The sequence below is a fragment of the Panthera uncia genome, chromosome B4 (assembly GCF_023721935.1).
Source record: "Panthera uncia isolate 11264 chromosome B4, Puncia_PCG_1.0, whole genome shotgun sequence".
NCBI lineage: Eukaryota > Metazoa > Chordata > Mammalia > Carnivora > Felidae > Panthera > Panthera uncia.
The window spans coordinates 74,851,372-74,869,172 of NC_064809.1; the positions used below are offsets into that span (position 1 = coordinate 74,851,372).

Here is a 17,801-nt window from a genome sequence, read left to right on the forward strand (position 1 = left end):
GGTATAAAGTGCAATGAGCTCTACCAGTAAGCCAATGTCTAAAGGCTCAGAGAGAAATTGCCATCATACCTTCAATGCTTTGGGAGGAGAACTCTCAGAGAGGCTGGAGGCTCTGGCATCTGGATTTAGTGGCTTGGGCTGGACAGGCTGCTGGACCTCACTCTTAACCAGGAAGTTACCTGCTTGAGTTTCAAAAGGAAGAAATTTTATAGCACCTCTTGGCAAGTCTCAGAAATGGTTCCTCTCCAAAGCAAAGTTTTGTCACCTTCACTACAGGACAGGTCCTTTCAACGCCAGGAGATACACAGCTTTTCTAATGCTAAAAGCTTTGCTCTTAGACTCTGAGCTGGGAGGCTTTCTCACCCTTAGCCACACACAGCAGAAATCCAAATCATCAGATCTGAAGAACTTTCTGCCAGCTCCCCTCCCCACCCCCCCACCGTGGGATGTCATATTTAAAGGCTGTTTGTAGACATTGATGGCTTTCCTGGTAGTCAGCACCCCCCAGTAACTCCTTCTGGAGTTGGGAAAATGAAGGGATGTGAGGGTAGAAATTTCATATCATGTGCATGTGCACACGTGTGTGTGTATGTGTGTGCGTGTGTGTGTAATCTGACAGTCTTTTTAGTCAATCCTATAGCAGACATCCATGGATGAAGATTATGGAAAAAGGCTCTATGAGGGTTTTTTTTTTTCCATAATCATTGATGTGTCACCTGGATAAGTTAATTTCCTGCTAATATATTAACTGCGGAAAACTCTGAACAGGCACAGAAAAATGCTATTAAGGAACCATAAGAGAATTCCTTAAAATCTAGAGTTAAGTCAATAAAGTACTAAAAGACTTAGGCTTATTTTTCAAATGTTTTGCAAACCTAGGCAAAACTCAGAAAAATTTCTAGTCCAACCAAAATGCCTGCAAAAGGAATGTTCCTGGATTCAAGCAGCAAATTTCTCTCTGAAATTTTTTGAGGTAGGATTTACTAGAGATTTGTTTAGCTCATATTTCTACTTTAGTCGCTGAGTTTTCAATGTCTAGTAAAGTCATTATCCTGGGGGAAGCTAGAAATCCATAAATATTTTTAAAAATACACTGAAAATCAGAATCAAATGTGGATAGAGTAAGGAAAAAAAAAAAAAGAAATGTTTTTGTCCTTGGGAGAGGTGAGGCTCAAAATGACTCTAAAATAGGATGAAAAGGTGATAAAAATTCAGCACCAGCAGGAAAATCTCTATAATCTAGCTAGAGGGTGGAATATGGTACACATTTAGATAAGCAGGGGAAGATATGTTTAAAAGGTTACTCAAATATCAATTCTTTATCCTTGTAAATGAATAAAATCCTTCTTGGCCAAACTCCTATTAAAATGAAACTTCAAAATTAGTTTTTGCAGCTTTAACCCTGAAAAGATTTGATGCAAAAGGTAGGATAAGTTCAATGAGAGAAGCACCAAAAGTATTCAGTTTGCCTCAAGTTAATCATATCGAATTTAACTTCTCCCTAAGCCATGGAATGTGTGAAGGGTAGGCAAGCACCAGTCCTTGAAACCAAATGAAAGATTTGATCAGCTAAATTACTGGATTTAATATATCACATTCTCAGCACTGACAGCATTGGAGACATCCCCGGACCAAATACAGAACACAGAATAAGAACCTCATCCTCCAGATCTGAGAACAAATGCTTACGGGAGTCATCTTCAGCAGGGGTGGGACGGATTGCCAGGCTATTCTCAGTTGCAGAAACCTACAAAAAGGGTGGAGGGGGGATTAAGAATCACATTAAAAATAAAAGAGCAAACTGCTGTTAATGCCATAAAAACCTGCTGACTCTAGTCAGTCACTGGCTGCCTGGGGGAAATAACGGGCCTCAGAACAGCTGAGCATTTAAACAAGAGGCAGCAAAATGTCTTTTATGAGGATATTAACATGCCTCTCAATTACAGAGTAATGGGAGAAACAGACTGCACTCAACTGCCAAGCGTGCATCATCTCCCTTTATAAAAGAACTTCTAAACCACATCTTTCTACTGTCAAAAAAAAAAAAAAAAAAAAAAAAGGGCAAAACAAAACCCTCTATCAGAGAGAATAAAGCTTCTCACCATATAACTATAACTCACTCCAAGCCAAGATGGAGTCTTTACATTAGGAACTATTCTTATTCTTTTATCTTCCTAATTGCTAATTTCCCAACCAGATACATTCAGCTGAAACAAGCTTGCCAGTACAGAAGACATTTTGATAGCTAAACAACAAATTTACCTAAAACCAACCTCTGGTATTCTCTTCAAGGTTAGTTTTCCTTTTTGTTGTTGTTGTTTTTTCATGTTTATTTCAGAGAGAGAGACCAAGTGAGGAGTGAGAGTGGGGGAAGGGCAGAGAGAGAGGGAGACACAGAGTCTGAAACAGGCTCCAGGCTCTGAGCTGTCAGCACAGAGCCCAACACAGAGATCGAACCCACAAACTGTGAGATCGCGACCTGAGCCAAAGTCGGACGCTTTACCGACTGAGGCACCTGGGCGCCCCTTCCTTCTAAATCCCAGTTTCAAAACAGCAGAGTGTTTAACAAAATGGCAGATCTTGTGCATAGGTACAGATCTCTTCCCAGGAAGCCATCAAATTTAAATAAAAACTTTCTGTGAGCTCTCCCTCTCCTTTCTGGTGTCCCAGGCCTTCTGGTATCCTCCTTCACACCCAAAATCACGAAGGGCCAATAGGTGACCAATGTGGAGTCTGCCTGTAACAGTCTTTCATTCAGATATCAGGGATTTTATGGGCAATGCTGAGTGTTTCTATTGAATAAATTTACAATGCAGATTGAGTCATTGGCTGACTGCACCTGAATTTATAGCAAGGTTGTTTTTTCTCATTACTCTGTTTTCATTACAGAAATTCTGACATGGGATAGAACAAACTGCTGTAATAACAGCTAACATTTACTGAGCATTTAGTATGTGCCAGGTATTGGAATAATCACCTTACATGCATTATGTCATTTAATGATAATGAAAGAAACTAAAAGCTCTTCAATTCCTGTTAATTAGTAGGTGCGTCCATCTCAGGATGCTCTTCTTCACCTCTAATTTTGGTCACCTTGAACGTGCAGGGTAAAGTCAATGCCAATCATGACATCATTGCACATGCCCAACCAGCTGACTTCACTACAGGAACAGCCAGGAGAGAGCATGTGAGATTTCTGCTCAAACATTTCATTAAAGAGAAGCACAGATTTGATCACAAGAGGACAAAGGGAAGAACAATACCTTGACATAATATTCTATTTCAGACAAGTGCACCTAGTGTCCTTTTTTAACAAGCTGATGTTCCAATCGTTCTTAGGTATTGGTTAACAAAAGCTGGGCGAACAGCTGAAAGGTAAGCAAGGCTCTGAAAAATGTTATGAATTTGCCATTGGTTTATGGGTTTATGAACCTGCAGTGCGGTACGTGAAGATTATGTACTACTGTCTTTATCTCCTTTCCTTCCCACCCACTCCTCAATTCATGGTTTAGTTGCACTGATGCCTTTTAGGCTATAATTAAAATGTTTTGATCCTCCAGTTCGACTCAGAGTTCCAGTTTCAAATCAGTGTGAAGACCGTCAAGAAGGAAACACAAAATCAGATTAGGGACAATCCAAGCATTATTTTCCAGACGACCATTTCTCAAACTATATGTTCCTAGGGTAGATGGGGGGATTTCAATGCTGGGAATATTTTTCTCTTAAAATTTTTTTTTAAGTTTATTTATTTTGAGAAAGAGAGAGAAAGAGCAAGTAGGAGAGCAGAAGAGAGAGAGAATCCCAAGCAGGCTCCATGCTGGGCATGGAGCCCAACTAAGGAGTCGATCCCAGGAGTGTGAGATCATGACCTGAGCCGAAATCAAGAGTATGCCACTCAACCCACTGAGCCACCCAGGCATCCTTTAAATTTCTTTTTTATAGTATGTAACATTTTAACTCAGTTCATCTTCTTCTTTTTTTTTTTTTTTTTTAAAGATTTTACTTTTAAGTAATGTGTACACCCAACGTGGGGCTTGAACTCACGACCCTGAGATAAAGACCTGAGATCAAGGAGCACCTGGGTGGCTCAGTCAGTTAAGCATCTGACTTCGGCTTAGGCCATGATCTCATAGTTTGTGAGTTTGAGACTGTACTGGGCTTTGCACTGACAGTGTGGAGCCTGCTTGGGATTCTCTCCCTCTCTCTCTGTCCCTCCTCTGCTCATGCTTGCTCTTGCTCTCTCTCTCTCAAAACAAACTTAAAAAAAACAATTAAAAGACCTGAGATCAAGGGTCAGATGCTTAAACGATTGAGCCACCCAAATGCCACAACTCAGTTATTCTTAAAACATAATCTCCCACTTAAAAAATGGGAAAACCAGGTAGTCTAATAAGAGAACTCATTTGATACATGGCATGGGACTCATGGGACTAATGCATGAGCCCACTGTTGCAAGGACATGTGTAATTTACTGGATTTTATGATTATGAAATACACTACTGCTAAGTATTCTGTCTTACTATTTCAAAATACATTTGCAATATGTTTTTGTCAAATAAAGTGATTTAATTTTTCTAATTTATTTCTCATTTTATCATATGATTCATATTTTGTAGCCATTAATCTGAGACCATTTTCCTGTGCACCTACTTAGTGTGTTTCACAAGTTTCTGTTGGTGTTCTGTCAATACATCACACTTTTAAAAAAAAATGTTTATTCATTTTTGAGAGAGAGCGCAAGTGGGGGAGGGGCGGTGCAGAGAAACGGAGACACAGAATCTGAAGTAGGCTCCAGGCTCTGAGCTGTCAGCACAGAGCTGGACGCGGGGCTCGAACCCACGAACTGTGAGATCATGACCTGAGCCAAAGTCGGACACCCAACCGACTGAGCCACTCAGGTGCCCCACATCAAACTTTTTAAAGTCTCTTATAGTCAAATAAATTTGAGAACTATTGCTCTTAATCCATTTTAATGATCTCTTCACCTTTTGGAAGAATGGCCTCAAGGTTATCAATATGTGTAACAGAAACAATGATTTTTCTCCTAAAATTAATCACTGTAATATATTTGAAAGCTCTTTCTCCTCATCTAACTTAACATTTGACATTGACCAAAAGCCAAAAGAAATTGGGTAATGGATTGGCAGAGAAAATTATAAATTCACCTGATATAATGTTGTGACTTACTCCGACCAAGCCATTCATCTAATGATGGCTGCATAAAATGCAAATATGATTTGCTTAAAATCTTCCCGTCGTTTTCCACCTCTGCAGGACTCTTTCCAAAGTCTTAAGCTTGGCATATAGAGCTTTTTTTTTTTTTCCCCCCTTTAGAACAGCTTTATTTATTTATTTTTTTTAATATATGAAATTTATTGTCAAATTGGTTTCCATACAACACCCAGTGCTCATTCCAAAAGGTGCCCTCCTCAATATCCATCACCCACCCTCCCCTCCCTCCCACCCCCCATCAACCCTCAGTTTGTTCTCAGTGGCATATAGAGCTTTTTAAGACCTGCCCTGGCTCTCCCTCCATTTGTCTCTCCTTTACCTGCATGTGCCTTGTGTTCCAGCCAAGCCATCTTGGTTTGGAGCTCTGGTTTCCAAACCTCTGTTTGTGTCTGCCTGGAGTGCCCTTCTTATTCTTTACTTAGCCTTTCCCTTACTCACTTGGTCTCTTTCCACATATTCTTCAGGACTTGGCTCAGACATCACCTTCTTGAGGAAGTCGGGTTAAACGTCCTTAGTCTGAGCTTCCATGGCCCCACAGAGCCTTCTCACAACACTTACCATATTGCTTTTTAACAGCCAACCTGTTACTCATCTCCTTTCTACTCTGTTAGCTTCCTTGCAGATAAAGACCACATGGAATGGTCTGCTCACACTGAGTTGCTAAGCTTAGTATTTCCTGTGCTTAGCATGGTGCCTAGCTTTCAAAATAGTTTGAGTGAAAGAATGAAATGGTCTTGCATAAAATGTGTTAAATTAAGAATACACAAATACTTTGAAGATAGGATCGCTAATCAAAACAGATTTTTTAAAATCACTTTAGCTCTACGCCATCTGAGCATTTGCTGAGCAAAAGAATTTTCCAGTGAAGGTTCATTATTTGGTCAGCTATAAGTTGCAGAGTTCCCCAACTAAAATTATGTGACCTGCAAAAATGACAATCTGTCCTGGCAGCTGTTACCAAATTCCCAGACACTCTGCAGCCTAGAGTTAGAGTTGTTTCTAATTTTAAGCATCTAATTTAGAACACATGCTTCCTTGGCAACTGGACATCAGACTCTTCAACCCACCTTTTCTCCAACCTGATGGGAGATGCAGACCTCAGGATCTGGGGGCACATTCTCCTTTTGCTCCAACTTATGAGTTTTTATTTCACCACCATTGGCTCTCAAGTCATTCTAGAAAATAAAAATAATCTGTGAGCTAAAATTAAAAATCTCACGATTCTACGCTCTTCATAGCACATCTATTAAATAAACTTGGAATGGTAAAAGAAAAGTTCTTTTAAGAGGCCTTGGGTCAAATCAACCCCCTAATTCTCACAAGCAAAACCCATTTACTAGTGAAATGACAAAAGCAGCTTTGTGGACACATACCTCGGAGTTAAATATTTGTACGCTAGTCTAAAACTGGATGCTCATTAGAATACAGACATATCAACACAGACACACACAGAAACCACCCCCAGCATACAGTTTTCTTGTGATTCACTCCTCTAGCAGCAGAGCTCGTGGGAATGCAAAGCTTGTGAGTTTTATCAGAAAAGACCATTCTGGAGCAGGGGAAAGGAAATGCCAAGTGCCAATAATTAAGAAAATATACTGACCATATATATAAATGCTCGGCCTGGAAAGAGAGACAGGGATGATGCATACATATAAAAACGGAGATTATATTTAATGATACCATAAAACAACCTTTTTTGTGAGACTTTCAAAAACATGCTTCTTTTTTGCATCAAAGTCATACATTGTACTAAAGACATACCTTATTCTACTTCTCAGAACAAAGCCTCAACATATAACAAGCAGGCATTAACACTGTCATATGGAGTAAGCATAATCACATGTTTTTCCTTGCAAAGAACACTTGGGGCAAAATATTAAAATTAACTTTATCGACTAGATCCAAAGTTAACATAGTGGTAGATGAATACGGACATTTCCTAACCTTTCGTCTGCCACCTTTCTGAAAGGCTAGTACCTTTCTGTTGTTTGCGATTCTTTAGGCAGGGCGAGAAAACAAGCAATTTATGGCCTCGGGGCCAGTGAAGAGGGTGTGAGTGTGCTGGCTGAGGTGTGGGCTCCCAGACTAAGGGACGAGACTCTGGAGGAACATCTGTGAGGAGCTGGTGGCCAGAGCTGCAGAACACAACAGGCCAGCCCAAGGACTCATTTCTGACCCCATCTCAAAGCCCTGCCTCCAGAATCACGGCCTGAGAGTGTGCGCCTAGTTACAGCCATCCTCTGTAAGGAGCCTGAGAAATTCTTTGGGGATGAGATAAAATGTACTTTTGACAAGAATTCCTAAAGGCTCTTAAAATTTACAGAGCAGGAGAACGGCAATGCATAAACTCTATTAGGAGTTTAAAAAAAAAAAAAGTCACAGAACAGGTTTTTCCACCTAGGGAGTCAACTGGTTGGAATGTTTGTAGCAGGAAGACTGAGAAGCAGCAGAATCTTGAAAGGAAGGACTTATGCTCCAAAGATCACCCATTTGCCCTATCTCCTACCCTGCCTTCTAAGTCTAATTTTGCTCATTTTCACACTCAGGGAATAATGAGCCTGTGGTGTTCCACTTTACTATCAAATTATGCACATCCTCTCTTCTAAAAACCACAGTGAAAAATCACGATGAAATTATTCGTTGCCCAGAGACAGAGTCCACGGGTAACTGCTACTAGAGAATGCATACTTAATAATATGAGGAAAAGAAGGCTCCACTCCTGGAATACATGTGATGATTTCTAATAGATACTAGTTTCGGTCTGCCCAGGAACAAGTAAAATTCAACGCTCTTCTTCGAACTTTGTTTAAAAAAAAAAAAAGGACACCAATAGGTTCATAGCTTGTATTTTTAAATCTTAGAAGGATCAAATGTTTGAAAGATACACATAAAATATACATATGTACGGTGTCTATAGGCGTGTGTATATATGAATAAATGGCATTTGAAAGGTAACTTCTGGTAAGCAGTTCTGTAGTGTCAGCTTGCCAATTAAGCCTAGGAAAGTTTAAAATGGAAAATCCTATTTAGAATAACAAATTTTGTGATTACTGAGCAAGCCATCTTGTTATTTCCCCCTCCCCTTTACTTATCTACTATACTATTTCTTTAGAAAATCATTACATCATAAGAGGTAAAGATTAAGTGCACCACATATTATATGATTCATTTATACAAAATGTGCAGAATAGTAAATCCATTGAAGACAGAAAGCAGGGGGAATTGGGAGTGACTACACAGATATGGGTTTCTTTTTGGGGTGATAGAAATATTCTGGAATTAGACAGTGATGATGAGTGTACAACATTAATGTTGAATATATCCTATATTTCTCTCCAGTATTCTCTCTTTCCTCAAAAACAAAAATAGGGCACCCGGGTGGCTCAGTCGGTTGAGCATCCGACTTTGGCTCAGGTCATGATCTCATGGTCTGTGGGTTCAAGCCCCACATTGGGCTCTGTGCTGACAGCTCAGAGCCTGCTTCTGATCCTGTGTCTCCCTCTCTCTCTGCCTCTCCCCCACTTTCACTTTGTCTCACTCTGTCTCTCAAAAATAAATAAATGTAAAAAAACAAAAATTAAAAAAAAAAACAAAAGTAAGTGTTTCTGTTAAAACTAACAGAGGACACTTTTTTAGCAACAACACCAAGATTAAGTAGAAGAGACAGGAAAACTCTCAATATTACTGGATGATAACATCACACACACAAAAATGAGTGGGGTGGGAATAAGGCCTAGGAAAGCAAAGTCAGTATTAAAACATGGTAAGGATTTTGAATGAGGCTAGGGTAGGATTTACAAGAAAAGAGAATGGCTGGGGACCAGGGACGGAGCCAGGGCTCCAAGGTAGGGTCTGGGAGACATTTCTAGTTTCTGCGCTCAGTGACCATTTGCCAGATGAGGGAATGAACGAATGAATGAATGGTACAGAACACATACTGTGTAGTTGGTGGAACTACTTTGTTTGGAGACAGCTGCCTGGTACTTGGCCATTCGATCCTTTATGGAGGTTTCTGACAGGCGTGGTAAGTCCAGGTTTCGCCTGCTCTCACTTTTCTCTGAGTTGAATGCAGAAGATGACAGTTGACCTGGAAGCATGCAAATAATGTGCTTTACAAGAAGATAAAACGTGATTTGAATGATTTTCAGATTCTAAATTTTGAGCTACCATAATTCTTTGTATTTTCTTTGTATTAAAAATACAAAGATGGGTACCTGGGTGGCTCAGTTGGTGAAGCATATGACTCTTGGTTTTGGCTCAAGTCATGATCTCAGGATCGTGGGATCAAGCCCACAGTGGGCTCTGTGCTGAGCATGGAGTCCCCTTAAGATTCTCTCTCTCTCTCTCTCTCTCTCTCTCTCTCTCTCTCTCTCTGTCTCTCTCTCTTTCTCTCTCTCTCTGCCCCTCTCTCCCTCTCCCCTCTCTCCCTTTGCTCCTCTCCTCTGCTTGTGCTCTCTCTCTCTCTAAAAAAAAAAAAAGAAAAGTACAAAGAAGCGGGCGGGGATAGGGGGGTGGGGGGGAGGCGCCTGGCTGGCTCAATAGGTAAAGCATGTGGCTCTTGATCTCAGGGTCATGAGTTCAAGGCCCAAATTGGGCATGGAGCCTACTTAAAAAAAAAAAAGAAAAAAAAAAGAAAAAAAAAAGGTACAAAGGAAATCAGGAATAAAACTGTCATTTACCAGGTAATATTTACTCACTTTCCCAACATTTAAAAGGAGAACCCTTACCATAACTGAGTATTGTATATTTAAACATTTTGACTTATTTAACATTGGAAAAAGATCTCAATGCCATTTTAATTTGCATTTTTTTATCAGGAGGCTGATAATTTGCCTGTTAATTTTTTCTTTTGTGAAGTGCTTGTAAATGCCCCTTTCAAAACATAGTAATTATGCTCTCAAGGCATTCTGTTACCACCAGTAATATAAGGTAACCAATCTTTTTCATTTTTTTTTATTTTAGAGAGAGAGAGCACAAGTGGGAGAGAGGGGCAGAGAGAGAGAGAGAGAGAGAGAAAGAGAGAGGAGATAGAATCTTAAGCAGGCTGCACACACAGCGTGGAGCCTGACACGGGGCTTGATTCCCCTGGGATCATGACCGAAGCTGAAATCAAGAGTCAGATACTTAAATGACTGAGATGCCCACGTGCCCCAGGATAACCAATCTTGACAGAGGGAACTGCCCATCCATGGCAGCCCTCAAGCCCCAGATGCCCATGAAGCCAAAACTGCTGGCATTATTTGCCTTGTAATCCCACAAGGGTACCCCTTGGCTTTCACAAATAGACTTCCTTTAAAAAAACTTTTTTTAATGTGTTTAATTTTGAGAGAGACAGAGAGAGACAGAGTGCAAATGAGGGAGGAACAGAGAGAGAGGGAGACACAGACTCTGAAGCAGGCTCCAGCTCTGACCTGCCAGCACAGAGCCTGAAGCGGGGCTTGAACCCACTAACCAAGAGATCATGACCTGAGCTGAAGTTGGACATTCAACCAATGGAGCCACCCAGGCACCCCACAGACTTCCTTTTAATTTGTGCCACTCTTCTCTAAAAGCTTTGAGCATGAGACCAAAAGGTATAGCTACTTATGAGTATTTCCTAGGGAACTTCACATACATGGAACTCTGCTTACCTGGGCCTATTTCCAAATCATCCAGAGAATAGCTGTTTTCAGAGATCCTCCTTCCACCTGCACTACGGCTTTGGGTCCGAAGAATCTGCTTGGAAAACAAAACCCAGCAATAAGGTTTACATAGGAGACGGGAAATCTTGATGAATGTTCAGAAAAGAGGTCTGCAAATCTCTTTTATTAACAAAATCCACAAGGAATTAGATTTTACATTTGTTTTTACTTTCCACAGAATGTGGTTTTAGCATTATAAATATGAAGCAGTACATATTCACAGGTGCCCAGGGAAAAATAAGTAACTGTATATAGGTAATTCTCTCTGGTAATCATCACTGCCTAATCAGCTTAACCAGAAAACTTAGTAATTTAAACAGTCATGGAGGTGAATCCTCATGCCCCAGATGATACTGACATGTCTCCCAAACTGCTAAGTCCGGATCGATGGCTGTTACCTGCTCTTTGTTTCCCCTCTCCCTCCCACTTTATCCTTGCTGTTGCTGCCTTGGTTCCCGTCGTCATCTTTTCCTTGGACGGAAAAGATGCATTACATTTCTAATTGCATTACATTTCTAATCAGTTCTTCTATACCTTCCAATCAAGTCTGTATGATGCTGCCATTATCCCAAGTCATAGAAAGTAATTATCCCCCAATATAAATCTATATCACTCCCTTGTTCAAAATTCTTTAAAAATTCCTAATCACTCCTTACATTAAATCTAAAGTGCTTAGTATGTCACAGAAGACCCATTCTACATCTGGTCCCTACCTACCTACCTTCTCTGAGTATTCCCTTCCTCACTCTTTACCCTCCAGGAAAAGCAAACTGCTGTGAGGTCCATATTATACATGAATTCCCTTCTCCCATTACCCTTTTGTCCCTCTGGTTGTCTGTTCCTTCAAGATTCGGAGGAGGCTGAGCAACCTTCTCTCTGTGAAGTACACCTTATCTCTCCTACCTAAATCTAAGTTGCCCTCCCTCTGTTTCTAAGGTCCCTGGCCACACTTCCATTACAACGTTTATTGTGTGTCCCTGGCAGAGACCATGTTTTTTGTTTTTTAAATGGAAAAGTGGGTGGTACAGATTTTTTTAATACGTTATTTTGTGATTCCTATAAATTACTACATTTATATCTCTCACATCTAGGGTAGATCTCTAATTAAAGTTACAAATGATAATTTTTAAGCCTGGAAAAGTAACTCAAGAGAAAGCCATTTAGTGTCACAGAATGTTCCCAGACATAGTACACAGAGGGTATGTCATGTTTATTCAGCTTGTAATGAGAGCCTTCAACCAGATCCTATCATTCAAATCTCAACTTATTTCCAGATAACTTGAAGTAGGAAAGATATCTGAAATCTGGTATGACAGGAGATAAGAGTAAAACACTTAGCACTCTTCTGAATTCAACATTAGTAAATCGCTATTAAACCTTTACATTCAATGGGCTAATCAAGTCAACAGTAAAGTTTGAGACTGTGAACTATCATTTTTTCAATCCTCCCCCACCTCCACTGAGACAGAAAACATGCCGCTTCAGAAATCAGAGCCACAGGCTGGTTTGTTTGTACCACAGCAATGACAATAGTTTCTTGTAAATTCAATATACACTTAATATCATTTATTTTCAGTCGGCTTTGCTATTAACATTATGAATTGATAAAAAAATAAAATAATAGATAGCAACTCTAACCTTGCCACACCATACTCAGGTAAGCTGCACCAACATCAACCACACCCATGTGACTTACATGACGCAACAGATAATGAACATCATCAGCCAAACAAACAGATAAGTTTGGCAGGACACCCTCCCCATCCACGTTTTTTCATCTTCAAAACATTGTTCATTTGCAGATAATTAAAGTAAAGGAAATTCCAAAGACTTATTCTGAATGCTGCTTCACTGCAAGATGAGTATTATAAAAGAATTTTCCGAGCTCAAAAAAGGGAGAGAGTCTGCAAATACACTTTTTTTTTTTTTAACCGAAAGGGAACAGGCTCTGAATCCTTAATACTGAAGCAATATTTCAAATATTTACATGCTGTCAAAGGTAAAGTTCAATTCTAAGAGTATGTGTTATCTGCCGCAACCTGCAGAGAGCTGTTTTCTGTCTGTACTCATGGTCAAGTCTCTCTCGGCCTCCTGCAGAGTCCCTGCACTGGCATAACTGGCAGCAAGCTCATTTAGAACCAGGACATATGCCTTGCCAGGGCAGAGGGTTACTTTGGTTTTAGGCACATAATATTTTCCATCTTTGCTCGCTTTTAATTTAAACCTTCAGGTTAAATGAAGTCAAGAGCCTTTTTCTTTTTTAAAGCCTTCAGGTTCATGAGGGTATCAGTACTTGGAATTGTTTTCTTCCAAATACTAAAAAAGTGACTGTGCAAAGCCACTTGGTCTTAAAGAAGAAAGAGAGAGAAATGTCTCTGGAAATCAAAGTTATACTGATGCTGGTTCTGAGGAGGACCACAGCTCTGAGATGGGAAAGCTTTTAATGAGATTCCAGGCAAAGCACGAAGCATTTCTTTTGATACCATTTCACCTCCAAATCCTTCAAATATTAAGAATAACAAAAACTCGGGGCGCCTGGCTGGCTCAGTCGGTTGACCGGCCGACTTCGGCTCAGGTCATGATTTCGCGGTCCGTGAGTTCGAGCCCTGCGTCAGGCTCTGTGCTGACAGCTCAGAGCCTGGAGCCTGTTTCAGATTCTGTGTCTCCCTCTCTCTGACCCTCCCCCGTTTATACTCTGTCTCTCTCTGTCTCAAAAATAAATAAACGTTAAAAAAAATTTTTTTTTAAAAGAATAACAAAAACTCAGAAGCATTTACGATGAATTTTATGATCCTCATTTTATAAGTGGTAATTTGAGGTACAGGAAGAAGGAGGAGTTTCCTCTAATATTTCTCAAGGAAGTAGAAACACACACACACACACACACACACACACACACACACACACACACACCAGGAATTCTGATACTGAAATACTCTTCTGTAACACACTTTTATCACATTTCAGCCCTGTTTACTCAGATGCCTGAGGGAGCCTTTTAAGAGAAGAGAGAAAAGACAAGACACTTTAAGACTTTCTGGAATTTCCTAAGGCTTGGCCTCCCCCCAACCCACAAGTCCTCCTTCCTGTCAGCTGACTATAGTAACTCTCATTAGTGGGAACGCCTCTTTAAATAGTCACTGAGAATCCCTAAACCAAATGTATCAACACGTACCCTTAGGAGAACAAGAGCTTAGGGCTTTTAGCTAATGGTCTGCAGAATTTCTTTTCTCTGGAAAATTTTCTTAAAGAAATACAGTAAGTGAGGTCTCAAATATCAAGTAAAATGCAGGATTTCCTATCCCCATAATTTTTAGGAAAAATTCTGTTTAAAAGTTGATTCTCAACACTTTATAATTTACCTTCTACCTCTCTCAACCACTTTCTTCAACCTTTCAAGTCTGACCTTCCTTCAGACTCTCATCCCTGAAAGTCAAGGGTAGAGGAAGGATGGCCTTTAGGGAAAATAGGACTTTGCTGAACTATCCATAGCATGTAGACAAAACCTAGCCTTAATTTCTCAAAGTACTGAGAGACAAACATTGCCTTCTTCAGGTAGAAAAAAAAACAGAAAAAATAAAGATCTTTTAAGTAGAACAATAATATATAGAAGGAGCAGTTGCATCCAGGTTGTGGGATTTCTCTATATTTTCTGTATTTCTAAGCATTCTACAAAAACTATGTGTATATTCTTTACAATGTTTTTAATGTTTATTTATTTTTGAGAGAGACAGAGTGTGAGCGGGGGAGGGGCCGAGAGAGAGAGAGAGAGAGAGAGAGAGAGCCAGAATCTGAAGCAAGTTCCAGGCTCTAAGTTGTCAGCACAGACCCCAACATGGGGTTCGAACTCATGAACCACAAAATCATGACCTAAGCCCAAGTTGGATGCTTAACCAACTGAGTCACCCAGGTGCCCCAACTATGTGTATATTCTTACAATTAGGGGGAAAAAGAAAAGGAAGGAGAAGTAATTTATTAATATAAATAGATAAAAATGATAAAACCAAATGCTGACAAGGTGCTAGAGAATTAAATATGTTCTTAGGCTATGCTAATAGTATTATAAAGTAGTACAATCTTTGAGAACAGCTGAGAATATGTAAGAAGAATGTTTAATGAATTATATACTTTTGGTCATGAGAATACCACTTTGGTAATATAGCCCTCCCCCTAAAATAACTAAAAACAAAATGTTTCTGCCACGATGCTTAGAGTTTTTTATTAGGCTCGAAAAATATCTAATTACTGGGGCATAATTAAACCATAATGAAATACTATATTGCTATAAACGGAGAACCACATGAACTAGGAAGATACATAGAAAAGTCAATATAAAAAAGACCAAACAAAAGATAAAGCACACAAAACAGCACACAGGGACTAAAACCATGTAAAAACTAGTCATGCAGTGATAGCATATCATTGTGCACAGTTGTTTTATTATTTTTTCCTGATAAAAGTTACTGGTTTTTCCTGGTTTACTTGGCTTTTTCTTCTTCTGTTTACTGTGTGTTGTGTGTGTGTGTGTGTGTGTGTGTGTGTGTGTGTGAGAGAGAGAGAGAGAGAGAGAGAGAGAGAGAGAGAGGGAGAGAGAGAGACAGAGAGCAGAGAGAGAGAGACAGAGAGAAACAGAATCCCAAGAAGGCTCCACACTGTCAGTACAGAGCCAGATGTAGGGCTTGAACTGACAAACCCATGAGCTCATGACCTGAGCCAAAATCAAGAGTCTGATGCTCAAACCACTGAGCCACCCAAGCACCCTGAAATCTCTTGCATTCCAGCATGTTTCTTGTCTTCATTGCCCTGAGGCTTCTAATTCAGTTACAAGGGGTGCCTGAGTGGCTCAGTCAGTTAAGTGTCTAACTATTGGTTTCGGCTCAGGTCATGATCTCTTGGGTTCGTGAGTTCAAGCCCTGCATTGGGATCCACACTGACAGTGTGGAGCCTGCTTGGGATTCTCTTTCTCCGTCTCTCTCTGCCCCTCCCCTGCTCATGCTCTCTCTCTAAAAATAAATAAATAAACTTAAAAAATTTTAAACTCCGTTATGAGACTATAAAGCGTGGGAAGTGGGAAGATAGCTAAAGTCTTTGAGGATACAACTGTTGATATATTTAAATTTTTCCCTGGCTTCCTTAGATTTCAGATAAGTAAGGCCATGGCCAGTTGTTTTTATCTAATAAACAGTTACTACAATATCAATGAAGATACTGTTACATGGTAGAGATGTTATTAAACAATTTCAGTCCTTATTCCGATATTAATTAGCCAAATGACATTGGGTGTATCAGTAAACTTCTCTGACCTTAGCTGTTTCCATCTGTAAATTAGGGATTTTAACATCCTAACTGACAGCAGTGAGCTGGATTAGATAACTTTACAGTCCCTTATGGCTCTAGGATTTATGTCAAACATTTCTTAAAAATTTTTATTTTTTTTTTTAAGTTTTGCTTATTTAAGTAATCTTGACACCCACCATGGGGCTTGAACCCACAACCCTGAGATCCAGAGTCACACACTCCTCTGACCAGCCAGGCGTCCCTATGTCAAAGATTTTGATAGGGACTCTTCATTCACTGTAACTCATCAGTGAGTTAAAAGGCTAGAGGAAATGACTAATATATTCATCCAGGTATACACACCTATACTGTCTAATGCAGGAGTGAGTCTGATACCAGAAAGGTATGATATCATATTTGGGGGGTAAATGAAGTCTTTCTGGCTACTTCAAATTCTAATGCAGCCAACCTTGCAAACAGAATGTTCCATTCCTCTGACATTACTTTTCAACATGTTTTTAACTTCTCAACATGTTTTATTATAATGAAACCAGCTAGAAACCAGTAAGTAATTAGTTGGCCTGAAAGTAAACAGAAAAGAGATGACTGGTCTCTAGTTGGTACATCAAGGACAGCCATAGTGAAAAATATCAGAATTCCTTGACCGGCGTCTTTACACCTGGATCCATTATTTACCTTACCACAAAAGATGAAAGAATTAATGAGTTACTAATTAAGGGTAAATAAAACTTAATTTACATTGGTGTGAGGTCTTTATGAGAAATAATCCACTATATAGAGAGGTCAGTTAAAATAACACTTGTATTTACAGTGTACTTACATTTTGAAATTATAAAAGAAGCTATAAAGCATAGGTGACTACAATAAATGGGCAATAAATTACTTTTAATATGAGAAAGATGGCACTGATAGAAAACCAAAGATAATTCTTGTGTTTATTTAACAAAACCAGTTACCGTATCCATATTGAAAGCTCTAGCAATGTATCTATTGGAGGTTTAATGTCAGGTCAATTTAAGATTTATGATTTGCTGATAAGCAAATTAAGGATATACTCCCCAACATTTGGACGACTACATTAGACCCTACAGTGTGTTGACAGTTATTCAAATCTCTTTTCCTCTTCTTGGAACATAATTTCAAATGACTTACTGAAGACATTAAGAAAGCAGAAGGGGCACCTGGGTGGCTCAGTCAGTTAAGTGCTCAACTTCAGCTCAGGTCATCTCATGGTTCATGGGTTTGAGCCCCGCATCAGGCTCTGTGCTGACAGCTCAGAGCCTGAAGCCTGCTTCAGATTCTGTATCTCCTTCTCTCTCTGTCCCTCCCCCACTCAACTCGATCTCTCTCTCAAAAATAAGTAAACATTAAAAAAAGAAAAGACATTAAGAAAGCAGAAGAAAAATGTTTTTAAGATAACATTAAGTGGATAAAAGAACACATGCAGTTGTTACCCAAGAAAGGAGAAAATTAAATGTCATGGATAATTTTATACCACTGTAGATTCCCTATGGACACCTACCCATTCTTCAAGAAGGCAAACATAAATTGTTTCTTTGAGGTAGATTATAGATTGGTTGGCTATGG

At 39.6% G+C, this 17,801-nt stretch overlaps 1 protein-coding gene across 7 annotated transcripts in view; it reads right to left on the bottom strand.

Moving 5' to 3' along the window:
* The window catches only part of LIMA1 (LIM domain and actin binding 1), an 83,975-nt gene that overhangs the window by 11,437 nt on the left and 54,737 nt on the right, over positions 1-17,801 (bottom strand). For 4 of the 7 annotated variants that reach the window (XM_049627305.1, XM_049627304.1, XM_049627300.1 and 1 more), the window contains 5 exons: positions 10,866-10,953; positions 9,174-9,322; positions 6,300-6,407; positions 1,690-1,747; positions 70-182 (listed from right to left, as the gene is read on the bottom strand). In XM_049627305.1, the coding sequence (XP_049483262.1) occupies positions 70-182; positions 1,690-1,747; positions 6,300-6,407; positions 9,174-9,322; positions 10,866-10,953 (516 nt within the window). The remainder of the gene's footprint in view (positions 1-69; positions 183-1,689; positions 1,748-6,299; positions 6,408-9,173; positions 9,323-10,865; positions 10,954-17,801) is intronic. The other 3 variants (XM_049627303.1, XM_049627301.1, XM_049627302.1) reach the window with 3 other exon arrangements.